General features: G+C 46.7%; 1 protein-coding gene across 3 annotated transcripts in view; it reads right to left on the bottom strand.

Annotated features, from left to right (window-relative positions):
• The window catches only part of LOC142804154 (phosphatidylinositol 4,5-bisphosphate 3-kinase catalytic subunit beta isoform-like), an 88,948-nt gene that overhangs the window by 53,639 nt on the left and 21,975 nt on the right, over positions 1-13,334 (bottom strand). For 2 of the 3 annotated variants that reach the window (XM_075890767.1, XM_075890768.1), the window contains exons 6-9: positions 13,132-13,201; positions 12,364-12,530; positions 9,981-10,208; positions 59-307 (exon numbers count right to left, since the gene is read on the bottom strand). In XM_075890767.1, coding sequence (XP_075746882.1) covers positions 59-307; positions 9,981-10,208; positions 12,364-12,530; positions 13,132-13,201 — 714 coding nt within the window. The remainder of the gene's footprint in view (positions 1-58; positions 308-9,980; positions 10,209-12,363; positions 12,531-13,131; positions 13,202-13,334) is intronic. The other variant, XM_075890769.1, reaches the window with a different exon arrangement.

Raw genomic sequence — 13,334 nt, 5'->3', positions numbered from 1 at the left:
TTTTTTTAGTGTCGATTTCAACTTGTGGGGCGCTAATCGACGCTTCCGTTTGACTTACCTCGTCCAACTTGGGGAAGCAGACGAGTCGGCGGTCATCGTAGGAGTGGAAGCTAAGAATGAGATGCGTGGCCTGTCTACGGTCTGGGTTCGAGACAGCTGTCCCCATTGGGTTCAACATGGCTGGCTCATCCGCCTGCGGGTCGTCGGCGTAAGCCCACAGGCTTAGCTCCTTCGTGTCAGACCGTAGGACGCCCCGGTAGTCGTACGTCGTGACGTTCCCCCACGCGAGAGGGGCGGCGAATAAGTCCTGCAAAAAAAAGCATGCAAAGACTGTTGAAATAACAGACGCACACAAAGCGTAAGAACACGTCCCTCATAGGAATAAAGAGATAAAGAGAGAGGCGCAAACGCACATCCTATTACTAATATTAATTGTTGAGGTTTAAATTCATAAAACCTGAATATGTTTATGAGAGACCCCACAGTGGGTTGCTGAGGATATTTTAATCCGCTGAGGTTCTTTAACGTGCACCTAAGCCTAAGAAGACGGACCTTAAACAATTTCACGTCAACTCAAAATGCGGCTGCCGCAGCCAGGATTCGATCCCGCGACGTACGGGTCAGCGGGATCACTGAGCAGTAGACCACCTTGACTAGACCACCCTAGACCACCCACAAACACCCACACACACCCACACTAGACCACCCAGAACCACTAGACCACCTTGGCGGGTCCTCTACATACATACTGCCAAGTTACACTGTAACTGCAACCGATAGATAATGGCACATAAGGACGTCAAACTGATCCCAACAACGGCAATACGACTTTATTGTTTTACTCTGCACGCGCATCTTCATCCACTTCTGAACAGCGACACATATAAGCCTGCCGGCATCAATGAAAATAATACTTTCAGAACTTGTACTAGTGGCATTACCCCCTTCCCAAAGAACATCGTCCCGATGTCACAATGATAATTACCAGATGAAAACGAAACACATACGATAAGCAGTACACAAGGGGGTGTTCACCATCACTGTAAGTCTACTCAAGAGAGTTTGACGAATAATCAGCGTTGGTAAAACGATTTCATTCTCTAAACATGGACGACATGTGGCTGTTGTAAACGGCGGGATTGACGAGCCAGGTCCTCGTCGAAAACCTCGTAGTTCACTTCGCTGAGACGACGGAGAACTCCATAGGGACCAAAAGAGTGGTGTGACAACTTTTCCGACCGGCCCCGTTGTCGAATGAGAGTCCACAACCATACTCGTTCACCGGGTTGGTAAGAGACATCGCGATGACGAGCGTCGTACCGCAGCGAGTCGATGCATTGTTGCTTATGGATTCGTTCGACTGCAAGCTTAGGAGCTGCATCTGCCTGTCTGATAAATTCGTTCGTCTTGACACTAATCTGGTGCCTGCCTGATAGAAGCATGACATTCAGCATTGTAGTGACCTCCCTGCCGTGAAGCAACCGGAATGGTGTGAATCTAGTTGTTTCTTGCACAGCGATGTTGTAAGCCACCGTGACGTAAAGAAGGATGTCATCCCAGTTTTTGTGGTCTTGGTCAACGTACATGGATAGCATGTCGGCGATCGTCTTGTTTAGTCGTTCTGTAAGGCCGTTGCTTTGTGGGTGGTATGCAGTAGTTTTTCGATGTACAGCGCCGCTAAGCTGCATGAAATCTTGTGTCATCCGGGCGGTAAAAGCTGTGCCACGATCAGTTATGACAACTGCTGGTGCTCCATGTCGGAGGACAATGTTCTTCGTAAAAAAGTGGGAAGTCTCAATCGCGGTGCCACGTTGTAATGCCTTCGTTTCACAGTAGCGCGTCATGTAATCAGTAGCAACTACAATCCAGCGGTTGCCGTCAATAGACTTGGGAAAAGGTTTGAGGAGATTCATGCCAATTTGTTGGAACGGTGTGTCGGAAAAGCGACGGCCTCCAAAAAGCCGGCTGGGCACTGATGTGGTGCTTTACGGCACTGGCACTCGTGACACGTTTTCACGTAATGCTTCACGTCTCGATTGAGCTTAGGCCAGTAGTAGTGTTGGCGAATCCAGGCCAAGGTACGTGCGAATCCTAAGTGGCCTGAGGAAGGGTCATCGTGACAGGCGGACAAGACATCAGCTTGTAACGCTGAAGGGACGACAAGCAGGTACTCAGTCGCGTAAGGGTCGAACTTTCTTTTATAGAGAATATTTATGCGAACGCAGAACGATGATTGTGACCGGGCGAATGCTGGTGGTGGATGCGGCGTACGGCCTTCGAGATATTCGATGAATTGTGGAAGCTCGGAATCGTTCTTCGGCTGTTCAGCCAAGTCGGATACCCTAATGGCGCAGAGAAAACGGCCATCGAGATCTTGATCACATGACGCTGTCGTAAGAGGAGCTCAGGGAAGGCAGTCCGAGTCAATATGCTTCCGGCCAGACTTGTACACGACTGTCAAATCGAACTCCTGAAGGCGTAAGCTCGACCTGGCCAGACGTCCGGAAGGGTCTTTAAGGTTCGCCAACCAGCAGAGCGCAAGATGATTGGCAACGACTCTGAATGGGCGATTATACAGGTACGGCCTGAATTTAGATATTGCCCAGACTATAGCTAGGCACTCTTTTTCGGTGGTGGTGTAATTCGCCTCCACATACGATAGAATCCGGCTCGCATAAGCTATACAGCATTCGACGCCGCCTTGCCACTGGACGAGGACTGCACCAAGGTCGATGTTACTGGCGTCTGTGTGTATGTAGTTCAGTGTCAGCATCTTCGTCGTAGTGTCCGAGTATGGGCTCAGCCTAGAGACGCTGCTGGAGCTCAGAAAAAGCGCGTGTTTGCTCAGGGCCCCACACGAAGGGAGCATCTTCTTTTTTCAGACGAGTTAGGGGTGCGGCAACGTTTGCGAAATTTTGCAAAAAACGTCTGTAGTACGTGCAGAGGCCTAAAAATCGACGCACATCACGTTTGTTGGCAGGTGATGGAAAATCTGCGACAGCCAATGTTTGGTCTGGGTTCGGCCGAATACCATTATGGTTAACAAGGTGGCCAAAGAACCTTAATTTGTTGTAACCAAAATGCCATTTTTTCTGGTTTCAGGGATGCCTGCAGTGCGAATTGCAGCAAACACAGGTCTTAGTCGCTGCAAGTGCTGCTCTAACGTTTGGGAGAAGACAACGACGTCGTATAAGTAAAGAAGAGATGCTTCCCACTTAAGACCGAAGAACACTGTATCCATCATCCTCTGGAATGTCGCAGGAGCAGAACACAGACCGAAGGGCAGCACCTTGAGTTCGTACAGACCATCAGGCGTTATGAATGTTGTTTTCTCTCGGTCGCGTTCATCAATTCATCAACTTCGATGTGCCAGTAGCCACTGCAAAAATTCCCAGAGGAGAAGTATCGGGCGCGTCGGAGGCGGTCTAGTGAGTCGTCGATGCGCGGAAGAGGGTAAACGTGTTTCTTTGTCACTTTGTTTAGTTTGCGGTAATCGACGCAAAATCGAAGGGTGCCGTCCTTCTTCTTTACTGCTACGACGGGGGACGACCATGGACTGTTCGAGGGTTGAGTTCGAGGGTTGGACTTGAGCACGTATTGCCTCTTGTTTCTTCTGCGATACTCGGTAGGCGTGCTGACGTATGGGTCGTTCAGCATGGTCTTTGACAATGCGGTGCTTTGCGGTTGGCTTTTGCTTTATCTTGGATGTGGACGCGAAACAGTCGCTAAACATGTGCAGGATATAGCGGATTTGCTCTTTCTGCGCACATGACAGCTTCGAATTGGCATCGAATGTATCGGCTAACGCGGTGTCACTTTTAACGACTTCAGAAATTGGGGCTATCGTCGTACACGCTTCAGTGTCAATGAATTCGAAGTGAGCGATAGTTGTTCGCTTGGCCAAATGTTGGTATGCTCCACTAAAATTGGTGACCAACAACTCAGTCGTCCCACGTTTAAATTGAATTATGCCGTGGGCAACGCAGATTTGATGAGACAAGAGCACCGAAGGGTTGGCTGCAGCGATACCACTACTTTCATGATCTATGTCGTTCTGTACAGTAACGAACATACTGGTGCGTGGCGGATGTGCGACGGTGTCGTCGACAATGCGAAGCGCAGTCTTCTGCGGATCGGTATCTCTAGGCTTCGGAGCATAGTCGTCAGTAAGCGTTACGAGGCAGTCTCAGAGATCTATAACAGCGCCGTGCTCGCGAAGGAAATCCATGCCAAGAATTACTTTCCGGGAGCATTCTGGAAGCACAACAAAAGATGCAATGAACGTCGACTCACAGACTTGCGACCTTGCGGTGCATCTCCTGATTGGTGTCAAGAGATGACCACCTGCTGTCCGAAGGTTTGGTCCATACCCCCAAGGAGTCGTAACTTTCCTGAGTTCAGCCACAAGTTCAGCGCTGATAACTGAGTTGTCGGCGCCGGTGTCGGTCAGAGCAGTTACTGGATGGTTGTCGAAGATAATGGCAATGTCAGCAGAAACGGGTTCGTCCGTGATGTGAGGTGTCGGCTGAAAGGAATCGTCGAAGGTCGGCGAATGGGTCGGAGGAGGCTGTTTTGACGATAGCTTAACAGCGTTCCCACCCCCGGAGGCCGCTCATCCTAGTTTTTCCGGCGTGAACTTGGGGACCGAGCGGATGGTCCCTCAACAACATCGACGAAAGTAGAGAATTGATTCGAGGACGTAGAGCGTCGAGGAGACGGAGAGCGTAACTGGCGTCTCTGAAGATTCGCAGACGGTAGACTTGCCAAGTATTCTGCGATTGCGCAGGGTCGTTACCAATCCCTGGGCCTACGAGCGTCTCGCCGAATTCCAGGCAAGCCCATCTGTCTGTATGAGCACTCCCAGTACAAGTCACCTGGCTCCCCACAGTGGTTGCAAAGTGGCCCATTGTCGGAAGCGTGCCACACGCAAGATTCCCGCACATTAGGTCGCGGATTCTCATAGTGTGGCGGGCCCGAGAAGTACTGCGGCATCTGCAGGCAAGTCAGTCGTGGGTTTTCATAATGCGGCAGGCCTGAGAAGTGCTGTGGTGTCTGCAGGCTGGTCGGTCGGGGGAAATGGCTGGCTGCCGATGCAGGAGTGCGTACAGCTTCCGCATACCTTAGCAGAGGAAGTTCGGTTGAAAGCGGCACTAATGGTCGTACCAGCTGCCACACCTCTTCACGGACGACGTCTGTCAGAGCAGCTGAGGCTGTGAAGGCACTGCACAGAACTTTTGCAGCTCGTCGCGTACAATGCTATGAACTAGCTCAGGAAGGTATCTCACGCTCGTGACGTCGGGTGTTGCCAAGGGTGCTGACAGACATGCAAAGTTGTCGGACCGCTCATAATGCGAAGACCGCTGTCTTAGCACTCGATCCATTGTTGTCGCTTCACGGAGGAATTCCGTCACGGTAGCTGGTGAGTTTCGTACAAGTGCTGCAAACAGCTGCTCCTTGACACCCCGTATCAGAAAACGCACCTTTTTGTCTTCCGTCATTGCAGAATCAGCTCGACGGAACAGACGAGACATCTCCTCAACGAACATGGCCACGCTTTCATTTGGTCTTTATTTGCGAGAATTGAGGAGACGTTCTTTCTGGTCAGCGGTACCATACGTGCTCCGCAGCTGAGCGCAAAACACCGGCTAAGTTGTCAGGGCAGCGTCGGGGTTCTCAAACCAAATACGCACTGAATCCTCCAGGTAGAAATAGACATACCGTAGTTTCCTGGGCTCGTCCCACTCGTTGGCGACGACGACTTGATCGTATTGGTCCAGCCTGTGTTTAACGTCTTCGTAGTTCTCCCCATGGAAGGGCTTTGGGGTTCGAGGTGCTAGTGGCCATGGAGCTGACAGAGTCGCGGTCTGTTCAGTCTGGCTTGCAGTTGTCGCATTTTCTATGGTTCTGGAGCGTTCCGGAAGAGGGCCGAATTGGGGTGGTAGGCCTAGTTGCCACCGACTGTGTCGAAAGTTGGCTGTTTCTACCAAGGCGTCGATGTTGGCGCCGAGATCTCCCTCGTGGTAATAATGCATAGACTATTACCCAGTGCCTCCACCAGTGTCACGCTACACCGTAACTGCAACCGGTAGATAATGGCACGCAAGGACGTCAAAATGATTCGATCAATGGCAGTACGACTTCATCGTTTTTCTCTACACGCGCATCTTCGTCCTCTTCTGAACAGCGGCACAAACAAATACTGTAAGAACTTGTACTAGTGGCAATACATACATACATACATACATACATACATACATACATACATACATACATACATACATACATACATACATACATACATACATACATACATACATACATACATACATACATACATACATACATACATACATACATACATACATATTTCAGCTTGCAGCTCTTGTGACACTGCATATGTTGTACACGCTGTTGGAGATTATTTCTAAAGGGGACTAAATACTTTTTACTGTTTTGAAATTTAGCTTGCCCGCATTAGCATACATGGGACACAATTGGTTACAAACAACACTATTTTGTACTGAAAAAATGCTGTACGGCACTTTATTTTGTTTAAGCTAATAACAGTTTGTCGAGAAAAACTGTACCACTAATATGACGAAGTATTCAAAGCGCGCACCTCTGTTTGTTTAGCTAAACTCTTTAACCTCTAAAAAATAAAAAAATAAAGAATGTGGGCTACTACGCACTACACTCGGCGACAGTCGATCTTGACATTAGGCCGAGGCTACGGAAGCGATGATTCCGCATATTTGTGTTGCTCTCTTCAAGCAGTACGGGAGCTTGAGGCTGATCTTGGCTTCCTCGCTGGTATCATAATGCGTTTAAAAGCATGTTCACAAAAATGCGCATAGGAGAATCATTTCGATGGTTCAGTGTACATTTCAGTGCCACATTAACAGCAGATTTTTTCTTTTACAACAAAACAGTGCGTTTGTGGGCGCACACTGATTCACTTAATAAGTTCTCAACGCCATGTTTACTTTGTAAAACGGGGTCGCTGAAAAGGAGGTGCTGTCTGAAGAGAAAGGAAGGCTTTCTTGCAAAGTTAACGGTAATCGCATTTAACTCATGACTTCCCGTGACTGCTTGAGTTTCAAAATAAAGAAAATGGCATTTATTTTAGCGAAGCAAATGAGATAGTTATCAGTAGGCTTAAGCAGTCTTTCATGGCGCGACACAAGCGCTTTAGTATTGTAAATTCTACAGTTGTGGAAAAAAAGGTACTGCCGAATGTATTGGTGCGAAGTCCGTGCATACTATTGAGCTGGTGGCCTTTATTTGCTCCGCACACTCAATTCCTCTTTTTTTTCACACCCTCTCGCTATACTACGATATAGACGATTACGCTACGTTTATAGCACTTCCCACCTTTTTCTCCATATGACTCCTACTTCCCTTTTCCACCCGATTGCTACAATGAGCTGTGAATCATTGTTCCTCTCTCTTTCTGTCTCTCTCTCTTTACTTTTCTTTCTGTCCTTTGTTCTCTGTCTCTCGCTCGATCTCGCTATCTTTTTAACACGAACATTTTTATGCCGGAGACCACAAAGATTTCAGTGACGTATTTTCGTCATGGAATCCATGATCACTATATCCGCAGCAACAGATGCCGGGTACGCTATACACAAAATTACGGTCACATATATTCAACCCTAAAAAAATACGCCTTTTATATCGGCCACAGTAAACTCAGCTTCATTTGTAAAGTGCAGTAATGCATTAGAACCATGGAATCTGCAATCAGTTCCTTCCATGCGTCGTTTCTAAGCGTCTGTCTGATTAGGTGCGTTTCTAATAGGAGTATGTGCAATTTTGTCAACGCCAAACACACCCCCGGTAGTGATCTTACCGCAAGTGTCGGTATCATTCGTAGCATTCATTCATACCGAAAAACTCGCACCATCTTCTCAGAAAGAACCCTGATCAGATGCGAGGCAGCAGCGCTGCGCATGGGTGGCGTCACGGGTTGAACGGTGCAAACGCGGGTGCTGTGGTGAGCACTGAAAAATCCGTTGTACGCGATGGCAAGTGTAGGTTTTGGGAGACGTACAAACATGTTCTAACGCGTACGTTAGGCGTGCGTCAGATTTATTGCACGTGAACCGACGAGTCAGCGATTTAGTGAGCGGCAGTCGTGGTAGCGCAGCGAGCAGCGGTAGCGGCAGCTGGTGCGGGTGAACGGACGAGGCGACAGCTGTGGGTGCTGCGGCGAGCGCGCGTCAGGCGAGAGGCAGAGTGACGTTAGCGCGCACTGAGAGGGGAGCGCGACTTCAACGCGCAGCTGCGGCGAGATCAGCTTGACACCGCTTCCACACCTGCGGCAAGGGGAATGCTTTGCGGCGCGTTCGTAAGGACGCAAGTACGGAGTTACACGCGTTAGTCAAATAGCTGCTTCGCATCTAAAAATAGCTCTATATCGCATTGAGCAACTCGCCTGCTTTTATGTATGTACTATGCGTCGCCCCTTATGATCACCCTCTCGCCCCACAAAACTTGAGGCCATCCAACACATCAAATACAAGGTGCATTGGCTTTCCCTCTGGTGGGGCCGTGGCATTCAATGGCTCCAACATGCGGCGAGTAGAAAATCTTCGCCCTAGTTTGGCGTCCAATCAGTCACGTTCCTTTGGCTGTCACATTGATTTCTCTGGTTCCGCATTCACCTGTGACCACAACTATTTGTTTATTTATTATTGATCGATGGTAGTTTTGGGGATGGATATGTTTGACTAACCGTTAACGTGGATGCATCCACGTTAAGCGGAGTTATAGGGGTCTAACTACAATAGACATTGCACAAGCTCTCTTATATTAATGTAAGACATGGTGTAAGATACACTTACACCATGATGAAGGGTAAACAATAAACTACTTCTGCATGGACATGCTTTATTTTCATGTTTTACTGATTCTTATGATAAATGAATGAAAGATGTTTTTTTCTGGTTTATCACCCATACCAAGCAATCATGTGGTTCCTAATAATGCTAGTACTGCAGCCGCGTCTGGAATTTCGAGTCATTAGAGCGCACTCCTTCGTACCATGGGTACGCTACTTGAAATTGCACCTCGGAAATAAGTTTTTATTTCGCTTTATATATTTATTTTTTCGCTTCTCTTCACGTTCCATATCCGGTTCTCCTACCTTTTCTTTTCTTCTGCCGAGCAGAGTACTCGCTTAACGCTCGCCTTCGTGCATCGAGACTCCTCGTCACTAGGCCACACTTTCTCTCCCATACTAGGCTACAACTCCCTTCTCTACCGTACTCGATTACTGTTCTTCCCTTTACTCTATCTCTCTTCCTCTGATGTAATATTTTTAACGCACTAGCTGTGAGTTGTAGTACGGCTTGCCCAACTCCTTCAGCACATGCCCGCCTGTGTTTATTAGTACGGTGCACAGACTTACCCCAAGCCTAAATCCCACGAGCACTGGCCATCGGCGCTGATAAAACTGAAGGCTGTGTAAAGAAGTTAATGGATACGCCATGGATTAGAATGTAAAATTATTCTGTAGTTTCTAGGGCCAAAAACAGGGTGGTAAACCGCGTGCAGGCAGAATATGACATTGGTCCAATATCGTTTTTATGGTGGCTTTGTAAGGTTGCCGGCAGTGACACCAAAGTTGCTTGCAATGAGCTAAGGTATTGACTGAACCGCTTGATTTGGCCGGCAATACTGGACCGGCTTTGCCACCCTACATCCAAAAGTAGTTTCTCATAGGTGATATGGCGTCTGATTTGCCGCCATCTCACCAATAGCAGCTGGGGCAAGGGCTATCATTTGCAAAAGTTGGTAAATTTTTCAGTTCTTCAGCATACGTCGGCTGATCAGCTGGCTTTCACCTGCTAATATTGGGCCCATTTTCCTGTCCTTCTGACAGTGTATAGCTCCGAGAAAATTTGGCCTTTTTGCAGCCTCTCTGCTCTCCATCTGGTAATTGTGATTGTGATACAGAATGCGAAGCGTTCACTCACTGGTCCGACTCTCCGGCGTGACCGTTGTGCCCCTCCTTTGGTGCCTTTGGTGACCTCATACATGACGAGACAGAGCCGAGCCGCGTTCGGGACATCCTGCACCGGAAGCTTGAATTCAAGCTCCTGGTCCCACGAGCACTGGCCATCGTCGTTGACCGCGCACTCGTTCGTACGCCGCGTTTCGCACAAGAGTTCTGTGCCATGATACAGTCCGGCTTCCACTGCCAGCTGCATGCACAAGCAGAGAAGCTCTCTTTCAGCAGGTTGAAATATTTAACAGGAGCTTTTGTGCTGCTCCTACATGCTCTTCTGCTCACATAAGCGCCCTCAAAATGGTGTACACGCAACAGAAGCTAAAAAAAAAACACGAACCCTGTGCCAGTGTAGGCATCTCTCAATGGGCGCACGGGCTCCCGGCATGGCTCTTTATTTATAAATTATTATTTATTTAGTTATTCATTTTTTTACTGGTGCAAAGTGGCGCCAGCTCTGTAACAGTGAGAGAAATGAAGACGACGTTTGTGTGTCGCGCTCTTGGCCTGGCTGGTCTGGCTGCTTCCCCTAATGGTTCGTTTTGTGAAGTCCTTGAGACATCATAACATTATCTGATATATTGTAAAAATTACGCTGCATTGCGCAAAATCACATCAGATGCCATCTTCCACCTCGTAGGGTAGGAGTTGACCACTCCAAATGTACTTTCTTTGGGGCTTTGTCCCAAGGGTTCACTGACGAGAGACTTGCCGATGCCTGCAGAAGTTTATTAAAGCTTCAAATAGATTCAGACCGTACAACATATCATTACTCCTAAATTACTTTTTTCCGAATTGGTTTATTCATTCATTCATTTATTGTTGTTGGTGAAACGATCTGTTCAATTTCTATATCAGCTACTTCTAATTATTAATTTCGAAATTATTTTTGCGCTTTTTCAATACTTTAAAAATCATGAGCTAGCAGATTAACACTATTTCGTCAGAACTACCCAGATCATCGCAAATCTACCAGCGTAGGTGTGTGCCACAGTTTCGAGGCACTTCCTTCCTTCCTTCTGTGCTGCAGCTTCCTTGCTTGCCCTGGCGAGTTTCTTGTTTAAGCTACTCTGAAGAACACGCTTGTTACAATTTATTTATTCATTGATTTATTTATTCGCCTTTGAAGCGTTGCGCTTACAAAGAAGAATAAAGGAGGGATGTCCTTTCAAGCCTATCATGACAAATACTAAATGTGCATACTTATATAAGCACGCACATGTATGAGAATGCAATATTAGGCACTCACACATTAACAAAAAGCGCCAAGCTACTTGACGTCGACGTTTGAAAAAAAAGATAAATTAATTTAATAGTTTGATTCACCTTTCTAAATTTCAGGATGTCAGAGGCCTAGTAGAGAGACCCTTCGATGATTGCGACTGCGTAAAGTTTATTAGTGTGCGCAAAAATTTGAGAATACGCGGTTTGTTGGGTTAACCAAAAAGAACACGTGGTCTTGTGCTCATCAGGATGGTGACGTATGATAGCCTCTCATTTCCCGACACGAGTCACAACTGCGAGTCATATAATGTTATCAGCCTTTGTTAAATCGGGCATGCCTTCATAAACGGGGGCTTGACAGTTGCGATAACGTAAATTGCACTTTTTGCGATAAAAAACAAGGAAGAAACGTTGTGACTGCCAAAAAAGAGATAAGGGGACCTTGCCTCAACAGCACTGAGCAGCATACAAATCAGTAATTTAGAATACAATAAAATGCCCTAATGAACATCACTCTTTCAACAATATTTTCTGTACTAATGAGATAAATGAAATATTCTGGACTTCAATGGACGGAGTGGTACTAGCACAGAACACTAAGCTAACAAAAACTAAAAGACGGTGTTTTGATGCAGTGTACAAGCTTAAATGACTCAGAAAGTGCATCGCACAATAAGCTCACAGAAATTTTAGCACTGTTCGAAAACAAAATTTGATCGCAGTCTGACAGAGCCTGACTTCAGTGGAAAAATACTAATTTCTAAATAAACCTCCCAATTCTTCGTAAAAGCAATACAATTGACAATGTTGTTCTTTTACATGGCGTTGACTGTGCCCTTTGTTCACCACACTGTGGTTCTCGCTAAGGTGGCCACATAAACACAGTCTTCAAATCGAAAAATAAAAAAAGGTATGTGAGCAAGAATGGGTCGATTGCAAAGAATCGTGCCGCTATCAGACGGAATACATTTATTTTCACACACCGGCAGTTAAAATACCAGTTGCGAAAATTACAACTTCAGTGCTTAAATAGTAACTTCAGGGCACAAAGTAACACAGTATAAACTCTTCGAAAAAATATATACAGTGATATAAAAAGAATTACGGCCCCAACACATGAATCCCACCTTCGCTCCTTGTTCGGCGTTGATAGCGGAGGCGGACACAACCCTGACCCGGAAGGCTTCTTTTATGGTCCAGGCCGAAACGCACTGACATTGATCCAATACCATCCGAGAAAATTTGCTGCCTGGATGGTGCTGCTCGATCTGTGCGTACACGATGTCGTGATCGGCTGCGAGCAATAGAGACACGATTAAGTGCTGGCTGTATTGATATTTAATGTTACCTTCGTCAATCAGGTGCATTTTCTGAGGAGCCATTCAGTCCAAAAACATTATTAGGATGCTGGAGTTCCCACCTGTTCGTGTTTCCTACTAGTGATCTGCTTTAGTTCCTCTTAAGCTTACAATTAATATATAAGAATTCAAGAAACATTTTTATATATTGAATTATGTCCTACTCAAAAGAAGTATGCTAATTCAGCTTGATCAGCCTGTTACACTTCACAGACTTGAACACCACCTTATAATGAATTAACCCACAGACGCTAATCATTGTAATGCTACCAGTACGTGTAGTCTGTACGTGTGCGCAGTCCTGTCCTGAACCACGTAACTTCACGGCGACGCTTTGTATGAAAAGGGTCCGCTACCCATGTAGATAATGATTTTTTCAACGGTATGTGAGTAAGGAATTTCAGCGCAGTAAAGATGCCAAGATTTTTTTTTTTTTCGTGCCAAGATAGCGTATGCATTCTGAGGTAGTCGCACTACTGGCCAACATATCAAGATAAGCACCGTATAGGTAGCACAAATGCTTTGGTTCACACTTACTTTGGATGTCATTGATGGGGACGATGAGAAACTTAGGCGGTGTACCTTCGGAAATCTTGTCTTGAACGTACTGAAACAAAACATTCGTAGAATAAAAGGATCAATGCTCAACCAGTGTGCCTCTAACGGCTCAACATCTGATAAAAGCTGAAAAGGTTAGTTGTGCTGCGGACAGCCCGCAACGTCCACCTGAACAAATTCGA

This window comes from Rhipicephalus microplus, chromosome 3 (assembly GCF_043290135.1).
Source record: "Rhipicephalus microplus isolate Deutch F79 chromosome 3, USDA_Rmic, whole genome shotgun sequence".
NCBI lineage: Eukaryota > Metazoa > Arthropoda > Arachnida > Ixodida > Ixodidae > Rhipicephalus > Rhipicephalus microplus.
Note: the sequence above shows the minus strand (reverse complement) of the source record. Positions and strands in the feature narration are given on the sequence as shown.